This window comes from Ctenocephalides felis, unplaced genomic scaffold, assembly GCF_003426905.1.
Source record: "Ctenocephalides felis isolate EL2017-DRISC unplaced genomic scaffold, ASM342690v1 CF-g0.4_SCAFFOLD_01886, whole genome shotgun sequence".
NCBI lineage: Eukaryota > Metazoa > Arthropoda > Insecta > Siphonaptera > Pulicidae > Ctenocephalides > Ctenocephalides felis.
Genome location: NW_020538040.1, coordinates 131,565,614 through 131,586,159, shown reverse-complemented (window position 1 = coordinate 131,586,159; position 20,546 = coordinate 131,565,614). Strand labels below are relative to the sequence as shown.

The 20,546-nt window shown below is 28.0% G+C and overlaps 1 protein-coding gene across 1 annotated transcript; it reads right to left on the bottom strand.

Annotated features, from left to right (window-relative positions):
• Nucleotides 1–18: 18 nt before the first annotated feature.
• Nucleotides 19–10,011, bottom strand: LOC113375910 (DNA mismatch repair protein Mlh3-like). The gene is made up of 8 exons (XM_026615851.1): nt 9,875–10,011; nt 7,704–7,820; nt 4,256–4,486; nt 3,670–4,113; nt 505–718; nt 341–396; nt 89–157; nt 19–27 (listed from the first exon to the last, which is right to left on the bottom strand). The coding sequence occupies exons 1-8, from the start codon at nt 9,968–9,970 to the stop codon at nt 19–21; spliced, it is 1,236 nt and encodes a 411-aa protein (XP_026471636.1). The 5' UTR covers nt 9,971–10,011.
• Nucleotides 10,012–20,546: the final 10,535 nt, after the last annotated feature.

Sequence of the window (20,546 nt, the reverse complement as noted above, 5' to 3'; positions counted from 1 at the left end):
TATTCTCTGTCTGAACTTCTAAATCATCTTTTTTTAAGATTTCTTTGAATTCATGTTTTTCCAAATTATTGTCTTCATTTTCGACAACTTGACATAAAATATTTTCCAAAAACTGTTCCTCGTCACTCTTACTATATTTTTCCTGGTGGGCTTTTTCCTAAATTTGATTATGTAATTTCATTGTCTATGTGTATTAAAATAAATCATGAAATTTTTGCACGTTTGTCTTTTAGTTCAAAAATGAATAAAATATTATTTAAGCATTATTGGTTACAGAAACAAAAACTCACATTTCATGTTGTTTTTAAAAATTTAATATAAATATATTTTTTATAATTACCTCAAAATGAAATAACTCAAGAATATCCAACTTGTCAATTTTCAGTTTAATATCTTCTAAAAAGCAAATTCAATGAGTAGTTGTTTGCTCAATGCACACAAACACAAATTTCTTAATAAAAATTAAATATTTGTAATCCACAATATATTTGACATAAAATATACCTTTCGATGAAGAAGAATTTAGCACACTTTTATTAGTTTTCAATTTTGCAACAATATTTTGCACAATGTCCACAAATACTTCGTTGTATTCAATTTTAAATATTGAATTAGACACATTGACAAATGCTATAAATTTATAAATCGGACAAACCATATTAATTATGTACACAGGATACAATACATCGTCTGGTGTAAAATTTACAAAATTACATTCCTAAAAATAAAATAATTAAATATTTTCAAACAAACTTATAATGTCTGATATTGTATTAGTTGAATGTGATTTATTTAACATAATTAATTTTACTTCGTATTCTCAAAATGTATTTATTTTACGTCACAAAACACAGTACGGTATATGAACGGTGAATATCCTAAACTCGCTAATATTATTAAAATCTCAAATAAATTTTTATATTTAAAACACTTTGCATAGCCTATAATATTTTTGAATGTTCGTTTAGGTCATGGACTAGATAACTAAGCAAAGTTCCATTAAAATAGTCCAAAATTTGATCAAACAATTAATAACAACGGCTCAGCCAATCTTTACCAAAAATTAATCAACACGATTCCTAATTAATATCTTTTAAAGAGCTTTTAAATTTTTAAAATCGGTTCGGGATTGTAGGTGAAAACATTGACTAAAAAATTGCATTCATTATATAATTATAAAGAAACGAGCAAATAGCTTTTAAATATTTAAATTCCATGCTTCCGTTTTCTGAGAAAACAACGAATGGTCAAAATTTGACAAACATATACTCTTTTCAGTGTGTCAGCCGACTCAGAATGACTTTGAGCGTTGAGAAAACAAAATTTAAGCAAACAAGTAATTCGGATATTCTTGCAAAAATATAAATTTCGGGAAGTTAATAAGTCTATAAAAATAGGTCGTTTCATTCTTCATAATTAACTTGGTTATATAGTATTTCATTAATAAAATTTATTAAACAATTTGTATGTTTTATTAATTTTATTATTAATATTTCACAACAATATATGCAAAATTGCAATTCACTTAATTTGTTATCATTCTTAACCTTATTTATTATATTATTGAAGTAAAACTTCTTTAGGCGCGACTAGGGTGTAAATCCGTACAAATGGAAGTCCGTTACGCCCGAACTGTTCGTCATTCGCTCTCGATGAGATCATTTCTATACGGGTCGATTGTGATTAGTCGTCGTGTATGTGAATAGAGATCTGTCGTTGTATGCATACCGGCATCAACGTTGTAAGCGTACCGATATCAACAAGAAAATCGGCATAGATAAATAAACATTTTAAAATTACATCGTAGTACAAATCTTGATTCAATGAAAAATGCCTGAATCAGAAGAATATTTTACATTGTTTCTTGAAAATAATAAAACAAATTAAACTTAATTAAATTAAAATTAATTGATTAAAAATTATTTCTATATTATTCGTAGTTTCTATAAATCTTTGAAGTTATTCGAATAGAAAATATTTTTAAAGCAAGACAGATCTTACAGCTGTTCAAAAAATGAGATTATCTCGCCAGCGAAAAAGTATGATGAATGTATGTTAATTCTAATTACATAAAGTTCTTCAAACACAATTATTACATGATGAGTGAAATTGCGAAAATAATATTTGTATAGGCGTTGTTTAACATAATCCACTGTGTGAACGAATATTATAAAATTTACTAATCAGCAATTACTTCATTTCTCTAATAAAAGTTAATTTCTAAATGCTAATTACAATGACAAACCGATTATGTCATGTTCGAAGCATGACTGTAATTACATTACTGTTTTCAAATATTATACATATTTTTAATGCTATTATAAATATATAATTTATAATTTATCATTATATAAATATGAATAATGGTTGACACTAATAAATGTGTGCTTCACGAGTGTTACCATATTACTAATAAACATTATTCAAAATTGTTATATGATGTATTTATTTTTACTTAACTTAAATTTGCTACTTTGTACAGTAGCAATTAAGTTTTACTTCAATCGCGTGCGAACCTTACGCGCACTCTTTTATTATTATTATTACTTTTTAATTATCTTATCATTTGATTCGAATCAGATGTCGAATGACTCGTATGAGTCGTATAAGTTGAATGATTTGGATAAGTCGTCAAATTTGGATAAATCAAATGATTCGCATGAGTCGGTTCATTTTCATTCGAATCAATGGTAGGATAACTCATATAATTTAGTACATTTTTTCATATTTATAATTATTAAACAAATGTCTTTTATATTTATTAAAATTTAAGTTCATACATACTCTATCTCAGTCAGACAAGCGCTGTCTAATGAAAGACATAACACTTGATTCTCTAATCTATTTCACAATTGTTTTAAATATATAAAAATAATAACGATAACATCAATTATTTCCTGTATACAAATAAAATTATTTTGTTATCTAATTTCTAATATGTTTTTTAGGTTTATTTTGCATTTAAGTAAATGTGTTTGATTTTATTTTTTAATTTTAGTTTTTGTATTAGTATTCATGTTTTTATTTCTATAAATTTATACAGTAATATATTTTTCATTTTTTTCGATTCAGAAATAGGATGACTCGCAATCGGCTTACCCCCATAACTTAAAATGACGAGTAGAGCCCGCGTGCGATGGCTAGCGGGGCGTCCATTAATCACGTGAGCGAGTTTTTAAGGATTTTTGGACCCTCCCCCTCCCCTTTGGTGATTCATGGTGATATTCGAAATTAATCCCCCTCCCCCTCCAAACATCACGTGTATTTTTAGTTACGTGAAAAAACTGTACAATTTTTGAATTACGGGCATAGCCCGCGTACGATAATCGGCCCAAAAGCAAATATTACGCATTACGGGCACGGCCCGGGACGGTAATCGCAACTATTACAAAATATTTATTTATACAAAACTATAAAACACAAAATTAGTTTTATTTTTGTGATAAACTGTACACTATGTAGGAAAATAGTCACAAACGCTGCGCCGGCTTGAACAACTTTGGCCCGATATTTTCGAATCTAAATTGTAAGTTAAGGTGTTTATAAGATTGTTAATTACTTGATTAGAATGATTTGAATCACTTGATTCGACTTGACACATACTATTAAGCACTATGTGAGATAATAATCATCATCATTACCTAAATTGAGATATACACATACACATACCTTCAATTTTTCATCCAACGAAAAAGAATCATTCAAACTTCCATCATTTATAATATCATTTACATGAGAATTTAAAACTTTCTGCATCTTTTTACACTCGACTTGTCTACCATTTATAAATATGAGTTGTTGATTTTTCAAATTTGAATAAAATTTTCCAAAAAATGCCGAAACATTAATATCTCTCAAATGTCTAAAACGCATTGTTGTAAATTCTTTTGACACGTTATGGTTGTATATCTGATTATATCTATCGGGAATTGTTTTGCAAGATGCAAGACGCAATAAATATTCATTTTTACTCCGATCGTACAAGGAAAATGATATTTTAGGGAATATTAAAGCCAAATTTTTTATTGATGTTGTCATATTTTGTACTTCAATAAATAAATTAAAGTTTTTCTGACGCACTGGCTTATTGTAGAACAAACCTCCAATAACAACCTAAAAATGTTAAAAATTATTAAATTATTTCTACTTTCATATATATTTAAAATAAAGTATTATATAAGTTCCAATGTTGGAACGTCATATGAAGTTTTATCTTAACTTAAAGATCTCACGTAACACTATAAAAAGTTCTTACCGACGTCCCTTTACTAGGTCGTCCTACTTTAATCTTCAACACATCATGATGAGCACCTTGATAGAATATTTTTTGATATGTTTTAGCATGCTCTTGTTTAGATGTTATGATACAAGTCTTAGACAAATCTATGATAGTGCACAGAGCTTCTCCTTTATATCCACAAAATTTTGGAACTTGCTCTAGACATCTTACACTTTTCAATTTGCTTGTCGTGTACCTTTTCCCTACCTTAAAATTTTTATAATTTTTTATTTCAACAAATTTTATAAATTATAAATTTTATATACACACACACACATATATATATATATATATATATATATATATACATATATATATGAATATAAATGTTTATATATTTATTAATTCATAAGCAAGCCACAATAAATAATAATTAAAATTATTGTACGTTCTTGCTATATGTTTATATGTGTTAGTATGTGTATTGTATGTATGTTCATTTAAAGTTCTTCTGGGCAGCTAATACCATTTACGACTTCATTTTTCTGAACTAAAAATCTCATTTTTTCACCATATTATAAATTCAATTTTTCATTTTAAATATTTTTCTATGTGGTACACGTCTCGCAGGTATAAGATGTCTCCTTCTTCAGACACTTTGAAGTATTATAATTCCCAGTAAAATTTTAACTAGACATTTACATTCAGTATTTTGATATATATATATATATATATATATATATATATATATATATCCACATATATACGATGTGATTGTAACAATCATGAAAATATTCTAAAATTGTCCAAATGCAAATTAAAACTTATGAGCATTTAAGTACAACTTTCAGCTTTCGTAAAACTATGACATTTTTTTTATTTTTGTGGTTATTTTTATTACTTTGTATATTTAAACTTTGGAGCAGAAACCGTAAATAATATTTCTAGTTCCACATTCAAAAATAATTACACAATTACCCCAAGTTTTCCAGTATTTATTAATTCATAGTTATTCATAGTTATTTTTGTACAATTCTACGTGATTCTACGTCATGATCACATACAAAAACGAATGGTGTATGGCATCCTGCCTTAAGGCAAATTGCTGGAACTTCCCGTACCGTAATGAAATGTTCGAGAAATATTAAATGTTTTCAAATTGATTATTATAAATACTGTAACATTATCGAATATTTATAAGAACTATATAAACTGAATTGCAAAATTGAAATTATTTGTTTAAAGTATATTAGAACTTTAGTTCGAATTAAAATTAAAATCTGAATTATTTTCAATAAACAAAAAAAATTATGATTTTTTTTTCAATAGCAATTATTTTGTTAAAACAAGCAGAAAGTTCTTTAAATCATTCAAATCCGACGCTTCGTTCTCTCAAAAACTGCCATTTTTTGCACTCTGCTCCGTATCTGCGTAACGGCTGAACCTACCTCTGCCAAAAACTAATCAGCACATCTCCCTATCAATAGGAATCGAATGTTTTTGAACCAATCAAATAGGTTGATCCGTGCGCCCGAAAACGTGAAAGAAAAAATGCGAACATACAAAACACACACACACACATCAATTTTTTCTGGGGTATGCCAAATTGTCCAGAAACCTTCAAAACGTGGAGAATTGCAAACATTTTCATGTTCGATTTTCGACCCATTACTATAACTACCCTACGGAAAGTTAAAAAACAAAACTAGTGGGGTCCATGGCATCGTGTCTTAAGGCAAATTGCTGGAACTTCTCGTACCGTAATTAAACATTCGAAGAATGAAAACATTACTTTTGTATGTGTGAGTATAAATAGTTGGCTAACGCCGTATTTTGTGCAACGCTACGAATTAATTGTAACACCTAATATATAAACACCTATAAAGTATTTAACCATTTTACAATCCTGATTAAATGGGCCTTTTTTTTTAAACTTACCAATACCCTTTAGTATATTTTTTTAAATAAGGGCCCCTTGAAGCCGACCGATTTTAAAAATTCATAATTCAACAAAAGGTTTTGAGGGAATGAAAACTTGAGGGAATTGTGACATTCTTTTTGTCTGTGGTCCTAGAAATGCTATTCACGGTTTCGGATCCAAAGTATAAATAAATAAAAGTAATCAACAGCAATTAACTACGATAACCAAAACATAATAAACAATTTCACCAAACCTCTATAGGATGCACTTCAAACCTCAGAATTACCAGTTACAGTCAATATTTTCACCCCGTTTCGGCTTCACGACGACTTCTGGGTCACCCTGTATATCCAAAGATTCAATTTGGCTTTGAACAATTATATTTTGAAAACCAAACCATTTATATCACAGAAATAATACATATCAAACCAATAAAATTTGACTACGTTCAGTATAAATCCCAGCTAATCATTGTAGAAACAATTCAAAAATTTGTAACTTGGTCCACTTTACCCCATAGGCAGGGTAAATTGTGAGATAAGAGGCCAAATAGATCCATTTTTTTATTTCAATTTCAAAAGTGATTTAACCAAAAAGTAGCAACATTATTCAACCAATGCAAAATATAAATTTCAAGGGTGAATTATTACAGATATAAAACGGTAAATAACCTTGATCTTGTATTTTGTCAGAAATATTTATCAGCAGAGTTGGAATAATTATTTATTTTATTTGTCTCTTGTAAAATTGCATTTTTTGACTTGATTTACTTTTTTGTTTGCTATTTCTTATTTCTTACACATTAGCAGGATAAAGGTTCAATTGGTGCTTTTCCCCACCCAGATGTAAGCTTTTATAGAGGTTATGTAAAAAAAACTGTTGAATATAATTTAAAGTTAACAAAACTTCTTATAAAACAATTAAATAATGTATACTTAAAAATTATATTAAGGTCTCGTAAACTAAGCAGCAGTGCTCACGATCACAAAAACTAACAATGAAAGAAAAGACTTTTATTATGGTTTTTCAAACATTGCAGTTTTTCTCCCGATAACAACTTCGTAAAAATCAAGGTGAAGGCTGGTTATACACCTTTTTCCCTTCACTTTCAAATATTGTTAAAATATTCTTAACTTTACGTCTTGAGGTATCGGTGGTGAACCTTTTAACTCGCTAGCCTTTAAGCCTCGCTCTACCATATATTTAGTTTTACACGAACAATTAAGTATTTAATTCATTTATATTATTTGTTCATGCTCATATTAATTTGCAATTGGGGGTTTTTGCACCATTCAAATTGTAGATCCGCTGATGATGACGTAGAATTGTACGTCAAAACATATGAAATAATATAGATGTTTTAAAATCTTTACATTCTCTATTTCACTTGATATTATGCCCTCTCATAAGTAAAGTAAAACTCGTAAGTAAAAGAATTTATTCATACATTTCAACATAAAAATTAATTATACTGCATACACACATAGACCATACTCTCTCTCTCTCTCACACACACACTATTCATTATATATATATATATATATATATTTCTTTATTTTTTACCATTTTTAGGCCATCTTTAGAAATACCTTCTCCATTATCGAGGATTTGCAAATAAAATTTGTTCAAATCAAATCTAATAGCAATGCAAGTAGATCCTGCATCTATGGAATTATATATCTAGAAAAATGTTTAGTAATGGTACATTAGTTTTCTTAAATTAAATTGATAATTGAAAAATAACAAATTGTTAAAGAATCATACTCAAAAATAAAAAATCCTTTAAAATCTAAATGTTGCAATAGAACAACTTAATATCAATTTTGATAATGCTCAAAAATACCTTACGACTCTTATTACAGACTATAGCAAATAATTATTTCATAATTGCTGGAACTTCCCGTATCAAAAATTATTTTTTTTAAAAAAGATTATTTTTTTTTTAAATTTTGAAAAAACTAGAGTTTTTGAAAAAATTTGAATTTTTGAAAAAAATTGACTTATTTGAATAAAAACTTTTCGGAAAAAATATTTTTTTTAATATTTTGAAATAATATGGAAATTTTGAACTTTTTTTCAAAGCAATCGCGCTGCTTTAGCTGCATAGAGACAAATTATGGAAGCGCGAAAGCGCCGCGTTGCCGTATAACAGACAAACGACGTTACGGATTCCATAGAAATGTGAACAAAATTTATACGTATTATTAAAATCTCCATAAAATATCTGATAATTTGATGTGCATATGTCTAATGATCATTTTTGACCGCCAAATGTCATATTTAACTTCCCGTAGGGTAAGTTATTGTAATCGTCCAAAAATCAAAATTGAAAATTTTTACATTTCTTGACGTTTTGAAGGTTTCTGAACATTTTGGCATACCTCATTATCAGAAAAAATGGATGTGTGTGTATGTATGTTTAGGATACAATTTTTCGTCCACGTTTCGGGCGCACGGATCAACCGATTTGAATGGTTCAAAAAATATTCGATTCCTATTGATAGGGAGATGTGCTGATTAGTTTTTGGCAATGGCAAGTCCAGACGTTTCGGAGATACGGAGCAAAGAATGAAGAAAATAGAAATCGAGTTTTTGAAAGATCGGAGTATCGCATTTGAATGATCCAAAAACACTCAATTCGTAATGACGGGGAGAAGTGGTGATTAGTTAGGCAGGTCCAGCGCTTTCGGAGATAGAGAGCTAAATGTGCAAAAAATGTTTTTGAGAGAACTGAACGTCCGATTTGAATGATTTAAAAAAACTTTCAGCTTGTTTTAACAAAATAATTGCTTTTGGAAAAAAAAATTGTTCATTTTTTTTTTTTAAATATTTTTTTTTGTATATAGAAAATAATCCCGATTTTAATTGTAATTCTGACTTAAGCTCTAATATACTTTGAACAAATATTTTCAACTTTGCAATTCAGTTTATATCATTCTTATAAATATTCGACAATGTTACAGTATTTATATTTATATTACAGTATTTATATTTATACAGTATTTATATTTATATTTATATAATAATGTATTTGAAAACATTTAATATTTCTCGAACATTTCGTTACGGTACGGGAAGGTCCAGCAATTTGCCTTAAGGCACGATGCCATACATCCCACTAGTTTTTTACTTTTTTTACTAGATCTCCGAAACAGCTAAACTTTCCATCCCAAAAATTCAATCAGTTCTTCATTTTGTCAATACAAATAAAATGTTTTTTAACTTATTAAAATAAAACTGAGTTACCGTTTATGGCACTTTTTGCCCCGTATCTCTGAAACGACTAGACCTGTCTTTGCAAAAACTAATCAGCACGTCTCCTTATCAATAAAAATCGAATGTTTTAGAAATCCTTAAAATCGGTTGAACGGTGTTCCCGAAATCGTGGACGAAAATTTGTATCCGAACACACACAAAAACACATACATACATCTATTTTTTAAGGTATGCCAAAATGATCAGAACCTCTGAAAGGTAAAGATATATAAACATTTTCATTTTCGAATTTGTGCGATTGCTATAACTTTTAAATTAAATATATTATATTTTTTGAGCATTCCAAAATTGTTAATTATTCTTAAATTGCAATAACAATTGTTTTCACGGAAACGATTTACACATTACAATATTTTTTCGCGTGAATAGTTTAAAAGATAAGACACACAAAAAGTTGGAATAACTAAAGCAAATAAGTTATATTTTGTTATTTATTGTACAAAATGAAAAACACATACCAATTCCATCATACATTCCGATATTTTTCCGAAACCAATTCCGGAGCGTATAGCCTTTTGTACGTTATTTGGCAATTCAATAATGTTATTAGCCATTATTACCGGATTTTGTACAATTTTTTACTCTTAAAATAATGTTTTTGTGTGCCAAAATGTTATTTTCTTGCTTCTTTAAACATTCGCCGGCAACTATACATCGAACTTTACTGAAATGTCAAGTACGCAGTGTTGCCAACTCCCCATTTACATGAATTGTCCTGCGTGAAGGTCGGAAGAGTTTATCCCAGTAACAACTGAACAACTTCATTAGAAAAAACTTAAATAATTAATACCAAATGTAATACCAATAAGATGTAAATTCTAAAATCTTCAAAGTTTACGCAAATATGAAGTTTGAAAAGGTGCACTTTCCATATTTACATAACGTGAAGGTCGGAAAATAGTACCGAAATTGTAATTAAAACTAGTGGTGCATGGCATCGTGCCTTAAGGCAATTTGCTGGAACTTTCCGTACTACAATTAAATATTCGAGCAAAAAAATTAATAATCAATAAATATTGATCAATGATTAATAACAATTGTTTTAATACTGAACTTCCCGAAGAAGAAGTTTGTGTTTTCATCACAAAATCCGATTCGCTAATTTTGTTTTCTCGACGTTTCAAGCCATTCTGAATCAAATGAGAACAAATTTAGAAAAAGTATGTGTGTGTGTATGTATGTATGTGTGTGTGAACAAATTTTTTGCCGTAAATCGACGTTTTCTCAAAAACGGCTAGACCGATTTCAAAAATTTAAAAGTCATTCGATGCACCTCGATGAGAACTATTGTTTGTCAGTTTTGTGCGACAATTGGCTAAGCCGTTTCTTTATAAATAGCAAAAAAGTGAAAAATTTTTTGTCCACGTTTAAGCCCGCAATTCAGAATCGATTTTGAAAATTCACAAAAACTGTTCGAAAGATATTGGTTGGGAATCGTGCTGATTAGTTTTTGGTAGGAATCGGCCGGGCGGTTTTCTTGTAATAAAGTGTTAAAAAGTTTGTTTTCGGCGATTTTCATTATTATTTTTTTGGCGGTAGATACCATAGTCTTATAGATCATACTGAAATATTACGGCCTTACGATAAGTAGGTAGTTTAATTTTAAAAATTCGTCAAAATTTGAAAAAATGTGTAGTTTTATTGAGGTTTGTTAAAATTAAAATTGGACGATTTACTTGATATAACGATAGAGTACTTAATCTTAATGAACATACTAAACCATAAAAGTCCTATGGAAACTGGTTCAATTATAAAAATTATTGATTTGTGAAAATTTGCTTTCAGAAAATACTCCGAGTTAACGTGTTCGTTTTTTTCAATTATATGTAATAAATCCACTCAGAATACTTTTAATCACTCATAAATTAATTCATTTTTTATTGTTTAAGTCGATTTAACACATATCGGGAAGTTCACGTAACTTGCCTCAAGGCAAAATACCAATACGAACTGGTATTTTTAAAGAGATAATTATAATTACTACATATTTTTTCGTTCATATAATATACAGTGACGATCTTATCATTTAAAACACTTGAAAATGTTTACATTAAGAAGAAATTTTAAATGAATCCATCTGAGGATATATTTCTTACGAGTAGAATAACGCATATGAAATATATACAGTTTTAAACTGAATTGTCAATTTGAAATTTATATTTGAAATATAAAACTTTGTATATTTTTGAAAATTTTGAACTAAAAATTTTTCTGAAGATTTTGAAATTTGTTTAAAAAAAGTTTTCTTATTATTAAAACATCTATAAAATATATGATAATTTGATGTGCATATGTCTATTGATTATTTGAGACCGCCAAATATCATTTTTTTTACATTTTTCTCTGTATCTCCGAAACCGCTAGACCTGCCTACACAAAAATTTAATCAATTCTTCATTTCGTCAATACAAATATATATAATATATAAAATGTTTATATATACCTACTATATAAAATGTTTTTTGAATCATTCAAATCGGGCGCTCCGTTACCTCAAAAACTTAATTACCAGTTTTAGCACTTTTTGCCCCGTATCTTCAAAACGGCTGGACCTGTCTTCGCCAAAAACTAATCAGCACGTCGCTTCATCAGTAGGTATCGAATGTTTTTTGAATCATTTAAATCGGTTGATTCGTGCGCCCGAAATCATGGACAAAAATTGTATCCAAATATACACACGCACTCACACACACATACATCCATTTTTTCTAATTATAAGGTATGCTAAAATGTTCAGAAACGTTTGAAACGGAAAGATATATAAATATTTTCATTTTCGATTTTTTTCCGATTACTATAACTTACCCTACGGGAAGTTAAAGATTATTAATAAACGTTAAGAAAAAAGTAAGATTAGGAAAATTTAAGAAATAAAGGTAAAATATGTTATGGCAGAGCGGGGGTTGAAGATCCGCGCGTAAAAAAGTCCACCATCTCAAAAATATTAAGTCAATTTCACAATACCATCCATACCATCCAGTAAACTTTTAAAAGCCCAAAGTTTCTACGATACTTCTGAATTTGCCAAGTTCGATATCAAATAAATATTCGATATTAAATATCAATTCGTTCATTTTGTTAATGAATTGCCTACCTACTGATTTAACTTTTTTTTCAATAGTTCTAATCATTTTTTCCTTTTTCCATATTTTTTCTAATTTTAATTTCAAATTATTTTAACATTTACCTATCCTAAGTTTTTTATCATTACGATTATGTTTATATTATATTATTTTCATTATACTGCTCTTAATTATTATTTTCTAGATTTGGGACTTAAATAAAAAATTGCGCAACAGATATTTAAAGGATTTTTATTACCATCAGAAGAATCTCAAGATCTACAAGCCTTAAATAAACTATCTCAATATCACAACATTTTATTTTAAGTTATTACATTGCATAATACTAATGTTAGGCTTAATATGGTTTTAGTGTTGTATTTTACTGTAAATTAATTTAATTTTTAATTCATTTTTTTTTAAATTCAATTAAGATAATTTATTTTCTCTGTGTGTGTTTTTTCGCTGTTTTTCAAACAGTTATCTCAGGCCCAATGTTTTATTTTTAATTTTAAAGAGATTTTAAGCGCAGCTGGAATAACTATTTATTTCAATTTCATCTTGTAAACTTGCTTTTCTTAACTTAATTTACTTTTTTATTTACCATTTTTATTTGTTTACACCTTGGCCAGGGTAAAGGTTATGTTGGTCTTTTTATCCCCACCCACATGTAAGCTTTTAAAAGAACTGTTGAATTTACCTTAAAATTAACAAAAAAATGTATAAAACAGTTAAATGACATATACCTACTAAAAATTATATTAAAGTATCGTAAATTGAACAATTAAAAAAAACTAACAACTTTATAAAGAGTATACTTTAAAAACGGCAATGTTTGAAAATCCATTTCAATTTCATTCAGATAGCAACGTCGTAAGAATCAAGGTAATGTCTGGTTATACATCTTTTTCCTTCTTGCAAATATTTTACTTGTTTTTGAGATATCGGTTGTCGACCTTTTCATCGGCGGACTTCGAGCCCCGATCTACCCTATAATTTTCTAGTATATATTATTTAATAGATGTATAAGATGTGCAAGATGGTTTACATGTGATTAGGGTAAAAAAGACCATCTAAAACTTTATACTGACGAGAGAAACAAGTAAATAAAAATGTAACATAAGTTAAAAAAACAATTGTATACAAGATAAACTAAATTAATAGTTAATTCAACACTGGTGATAAATGCTTGTGACAAAGTACCATATGAAGGTTGTATCCAGTGCGATATTTGTAAATATTGTGCCCATAAAATATGTATTTCGCACAGAAGTTGTATTGACTTCATTTGTAATAATTGTATTCTGATATAGAATGAGTCTGATTATAATAAATTAGCAAGAAATACCTACGTGAGCAAGATTTATGATAGTAGTAAAAAATGATATTTTTTTGTTTATTATGTTTAAAAATACATATTTAAATTTTTATTTTTAATTTTATTATTCAACCTAAAATTTAAGCTGCATTGTATTAATTAAATGATGCAGCTATCATCCCTTTTGGAAATTATAAGACCTCTTTGAAATTAAAAATAAAATGGCCAATCCTTTTGCTCCATGACTGTTCCTTGTTACCCCTATGAAGTAAAAAGGTACAAGTAACAAATAGCAATATATTAGCTTGGAGTTCGACTGAACTTAATCAGATAGTTGTTTGATATGAGGTATTTGTTGTGATGTAATTGGTTTGGTTTTCACAATATAATTGTTCTATAATAGTTAACTTAAAAAAATCTTTTTTTTCATCTTCCAAGAGCAATCAGAACCTTATGTCCTGAAAGTTGTTGGGCTGAAACTTCTACTTGCGTCGTATTTTAGATAGTAACCCAACGGTTGATCCATTTAGTAGGGCTCATTATTCAAATTGGTGCTGCAGTTCCCACGAATGATTATTTTCACTTGGAAACATTTTTAAGATCTATATTGCCAAGTGAAAATCAATCCGCCACTACTGAATTTGCCTTTATCAATAATTGATATAAATATCACAATATTAAGTTATGAAAAAAAAAACAACATAAAAGCCAAATATACCAGATCCATATATATATCATTTACATTTTGGGAAACTGGGGAGGAACTTTTACATTCATGATATTTTTTTTCTGACCATTGAAAGAATTTATCGTATCGTTTGCTATTTATGTTTTTTAATATGAAATACAAACTGGGTCCAACATTTTTATGTGATTTTCTAATTTCGTTTCTACGTTTAATTTCATTTTTAGTGTTGATATTTAAGCATTTTTATGGATCATTTGTTACATACCACGGAGCGTAAACTAAAGCGTGCAGTGTTGTGGACTGTGTCCGTTGTATTACTTAAATTACTTTTACTCACAGTTTAATGCGAATTGTCCAATGGAGTATAATAACTGTTTTATATGTAAATAGTTTAGTTATTTGCAGACTTTTCGCAAACTTGCGTACATAGCGATGACGCTGTTTCGATCCAATTTTACATTTTCCAGTGACAAACAATACTTTTCTGAATATTTAATGTTTGTGCAAGAACAATAACACTATAAAAAACACGTTTCATATGTTTTGAATAATAATCGATAGTTTATCAGAAATTTTGTGAAAAAATGCGCTGTAGAATGGCAAAAACATACAATGATATGTATATGTTCTTATCGGTTTACATTTAAAGTAAATCTTTTTTTTTAACTTCTCGAAGGAGCGGCTAATGTTTTTGCCATAAAATCCGCTTTGCTAATTTTATGTTTTCTTGACGTTTCAAGTCATTCTGAATCGTTTGATATCAAATCTGATAAAAGTATGTGTAAATCGATTTTAGACCTTTCTTCGACGTTTTCTAAAAACGACTCAAAAAATTTCTCAAAACAATTCCAAAAATGTAAAAGTCATTCGATGTAATTCGCGTCGAGCCGTTTCCTTAGAATAAGCAGGAAAATGTCATTTTTTGTCCTGAAACGATTTTAAAAATTCAAAAACTTTTTGAAAGATATTGGTTGGTAATTGTGCTGATTAGTTTTTTGGTAAATTACGATCGTGAATAAATGCTGAATTTTTTTCGACGATTTGGATGACAACTTTTTTTGATGATAAAAATGATAATTGATTTCAAAAATTCATCAAAGTTTCGGAAAATGAGCAGCGTTTTTGTGATGTGAGCCAATATTTGACCTTTCGTCGCGTTTTTTTCAAATACCTTCTGAACTTGGTTTTAAATTTTAAAATCTTTCGATTAAACTCCATAAGAACTCGTGTTTAGTTAGGTTTTCGATTCGCGATGATTAGATTTTGGCAAAAATCGGTCAAGGCGTTTCTTCGACATTTTATTTTAATTAAACTTTACATGGCGATAGAGTTCATGATTCAAACGATCATTCTGAAATATTAAAAGCATACTAAAAGTGGTTGAGTTATAAAAAGTCATCAAAAGGTGGAATAGTGGATTGCGATTTAAGAATATAGCAGTGCGTATTCGCAGATATTATAATTAATATTTCATATAATATAAGTCTGTTTGAGAGATATCAATTCTAAATCCGAATAATTAGTTTTAGTTATAAATTTATTTAATAGTTTAAAACTTACTTAAGTAGCCAAATCTCAATTCTTATTTATTAATTGGATTATTGATCAGGATGTTCGTGCAAACTGCCATAAGACAAAATGCCACTTACACATAGTGTTATTTAGTATTTAGCTAATATTCTTCGGTTTTATGTATATTAAATGAATATTTTTGTTACTTAAAAAGAATTTCATCTAACAGGTCTATATAATCATAAGTTCTTGTTACTTGTATCGCCGCAAATTCATATTTTACCAGACTCAACATTAATTCGATTTGTTAAATTTAAATTGCATAATTATTACGTATTGGGAAAAGTAGATGTCGTTTTGAAAAGTCACTTGTAGGCGACGCAGGGTCTGGTGTCGCAGGTGCTCAGTTGGACCTCACTGACTTTTTACAACCGGGTAAGGGTTAAGTTAGGGTTCAATTATCCCAGTCTTGACATTGTGGTTAAAATATTCGTTAAATCGCTCCAATTTCTTAAAACGTTGGTTTAATTGGAACTTTTCAGTGATTGAAATTTCGTTGTGCCGTTATTCCGTACGCGCGCGCCTTTAAAGTGAATGCGTGTTCGGAAAATTAGCTATTGGGCAAATAATGAGTGTACACATAGCATAGACAGCAGCGGTCGGAGTGCTGAATGCGAGAGCAGCGCGGCACTAGTTTCGCGACAGCGGCGGTGGCTCGGCGGCGACCGTCGTGCGAGCCGAGTCCGCCGCCCGAGTGCCGACTGGTGGCAAGAGCGCGCGGCCGAAAAGTGCATCGTGCGTCTCTTTCTCGCCGTCAGCCGATCGGCGATAGCACTGCGCGCGTTGTACTCGGCGGTAAGATTTAGTAAGAAAACTGAATAAACGGTAGGTAAAAGGCAATGATGGCGAAAGGTATTATTTTATATATTTTCAAATAACAAGGTTTATTTCTTAGTGGTTATTTATCTGTCAAACGGAAGTGACACTGCCGTTTGCAGGGCACTGTTCGAACATATTCTATCAATTTTCAGTTAGTTTCAGACAAAATTGAATACGACATTTGAAATTAGTGTAGTTATTTGTCTTTTAAATTGTTATTTTTATTTTATATGCCTTACAATGATCAAAAGGTGTCGATTGTTAATGGTTCTGTTTGCTTTGTGTTTTATGCAAGATTTAGTTAATAGCGAAAGAGTAACAGCTAAGAAAAAGAAAGGTCAGTTTAATTTAAATTTTATTACTACTATATGCACCCAAAAAATAATAACTAATCATTCATTGCACATTCCAATAAATTAAAATATATCCTATTGTATATAATATTTCTTCTAATTAAATGTTACAAGCAGATTTTATGTTAAATTACGTTTCAATAGAAAGTAACTCTTGTAATTTGTAAAAATTAATGTTCACCGTTTATGAATAAGATATTGCGTAACAGTTTTTAACGTTCATTTCATTCCAAAACGGGCATTGTCTTTATATTTCTAATTTAACGAATTTTAATTGCAAAATGATAACTTTCTGCATTAGGTCAGAATTGTACTTGGAATTTAACTGAACTAAATTCTTTATTTTTCATATATAAATAAATATATATATTATTTCATTAAAATAAATATTTAATAAATATTTTTTTAAAAACATAGCAATTTTTTACGTTCATTTTCATCCAAAACAGGAACTGCATTTGTATTTTCAATTTCACAAATTTTAATTGCAAAACGATAACTTTTTGTAGTAAATCATTTTTCATTATATACATATAATATATATATATATATATATATATATATATATATATCGTATATATCACGTCGGGGTCACCAATGTGGGAGTTGTAATGATTATGACAATATATTAAATTATAAACTCCCGACATATAAAAATATATAAAATTTATTGACTATAAAAATATTACGATATCAAAAAATACCATGACATGTCCCATTGTTTTTTACAAATCAAAAACCAGCCTGCTTGATATCCCCACATATACATATATATATATATATATATATATATATATTTCATTAAATTAACTATTTTTTTGAGACATGGCAGTTTTCAACGATCATTCCCTGCCAAAATAGAAATTGCTTTTGTATTTTTAATATAACGAATTGCAAATCATAACTTTCTGTAACAAGCCATTGTGCTTTGGCTTTATCTGAACTTTTATATATATATATATATATATATATATATATATATTTCATCATATTTACTTTTTATGCAATTATATAGGTATGCCATTGATATATAAATCTACTAAAATATTTTTTTTATTAAAAGTAAAACATATTTTATTATATATTCAATTGGAATAAGAAATTCCAAAACATAATTTTATTGGCCTTAGATATATATATATATATATATATATATATATATATTTATATATATATATATATATATACATATATATTAATATACCCATTTTCATTGAATGGAAAAAAATCTAAATCATTGAGTTTATTCCTCGATCTAAAGTATATATATATATATATATATATATATATATATATATATATATTATATATATATATATATATATATATATATATACAGACATGTGTATGTAATTATATTATCTTCTTAATTTTTATTAATTTTAATTACAAGCACTTGCTTTTACTTTTTCTCACACACATTTTCATATAGCATAAACATACATATATGCAAATATAAATATAAATAAATAAATATATATATATATATATATATATATAAATATATTGGTCCTCAATATGGATATTTTCGAACTTCTTTGCTCCCAGGGGCTCAAATGCTTCCAAATTGATAAAAATAATTCTCTGAAAGTTTTAGCTCTTAATATTAACTTTAAGATTGTCCGCACTCCAACCAAGTTCATTGGTTTTTCTTTTTAAGTGAATACTTATTTTATAAAATATATCAAATTTTTGTTGTAGATTTTTCATTTATGATCAAAATACAATGCAAGCAAATACAATGTTATTCTCAAAATTTTGATTTGCTTGTCGCTAAATTATAAAAATGGAATTTTACCCATGCTATTTCCATAAGAAACTTCGGTTGGAGTGCGGACTAACTTAAAGTTAATATAAAGAGCTAAAACTTTCCGCGATTTTTTTATCATTTTAGAAGCATTTGAGCCTCTAGGAGCAAAAAAAATAAAAAATATCCGTTGAAGGACCGCCCTATATATACTCATACATACATGTACCAATAATATTATTAAAAATTAGAAATCCTACTTAAGTTTCCTAGATTTGTGTTTATATATGTATATATTAATGTATGGTTATATTTATTGCTATACAAGAAATACAGCGTATTTGTACCCTCAGTACAAATATTGCATTTAGCCCGATCGTCTGGATCGAATCAGACCATATTGTAGACCATATGCAAATATTTAATATTATTTGCCAAATGCACATATTTTTCTATAAACTTATGTTCCAACGTCACCGAATGTGATTTGTGTTAATACGTGTGTGTTAAAAATTGTAATGATAAACAAATGACGACACTTCAAGAACATGTGTTGTAAATATTTTCCGACCTTTTAAAAAACAACAGGAATTATAAAGAAGCAACAATATTGCGATTTTAATTATAGTCCGCCCTCAACAGTTTTCCTCGGAATTTAGTAATTATAATTATATATCACCGTTCGAGTTGATATTTATGGCTCTGAATTGAAAGAAATTCTTAAATTTTTAAATCAGTTAAAAAATAATCATAAATTTTAAATATGTTAAAAATATTAACATACATATATAAATACCTATATATTACATATTTATATATATTAATAATTTCGATGTTGAAATATGTGAGTCTAAATTTTCAGGGCAATATATCAAATCAAATAAAATTTGTAGAAATGTATAAAATCTTTATTAATTCTATACGTTTCGACATATTACCCTAAATGACATCCTCAGTGGAATGTAAATTCATTAATTAATGTTTCTAACCCAACAAACTAATGATAATAATGTTAATATAATAATAATACTACTATTTCTTGTCAATTTAAATAAAATGAATGAATGAAAATGTATCATTTTAATTGTTTTTTTATTTAACTTGACATCATTTTTCTGAACAAAAAACCTTATTCTTGAAATGTTTATTTGACCCAAATAGTCGAAATAAGAAGGAATAAATAGTGTAACTATTTATTATGTACGTTTTGACACCGTATGTGTGTCATCATTCGGCAAGTTAACATGCTCATTTCATAAGAAAACTTTGAGTTAAATAGAATATAAAAAAATGTAACAAATAATAAAGTATAGTAGTTTGTCATATGATTCTTAATTAGAATGAATTTTCACTCAGTAATTATGTGACAAAATACTTAACTACTTTTTTATCTTTTTATCTTTTATTTTAATTCATGTCTAATTTTTTTTATAAAACGATGTGTTTAAATTTGTGTGTTTTTTCCTGGTTTGATATTGATAATTTTCTAAATGATGACACACATATAGTGTCAAAACGTACATAATAAATAATATATATATATATATATATATATATATATATATATATAT

Excerpts from the sequence above, each read along its gene's own strand:
- LOC113375910 (XM_026615851.1), bottom strand. The coding sequence starts at position 9,970 with ATGGCTAATAACATTATTGAATTGCCAAATAACGTACAAAAGGCTATA. Across the intron at positions 719-3,669 it reads CGTTGGATGAAAAATTGAAG|GAATGTAATTTTGTAAATTT; the intron begins GTATGTGTATGT and ends TTTTATTTTTAG. Across the intron at positions 397-504 it reads AAATTCTTCTTCATCGAAAG|AAGATATTAAACTGAAAATT; the intron begins GTATATTTTATG and ends TTTGCTTTTTAG.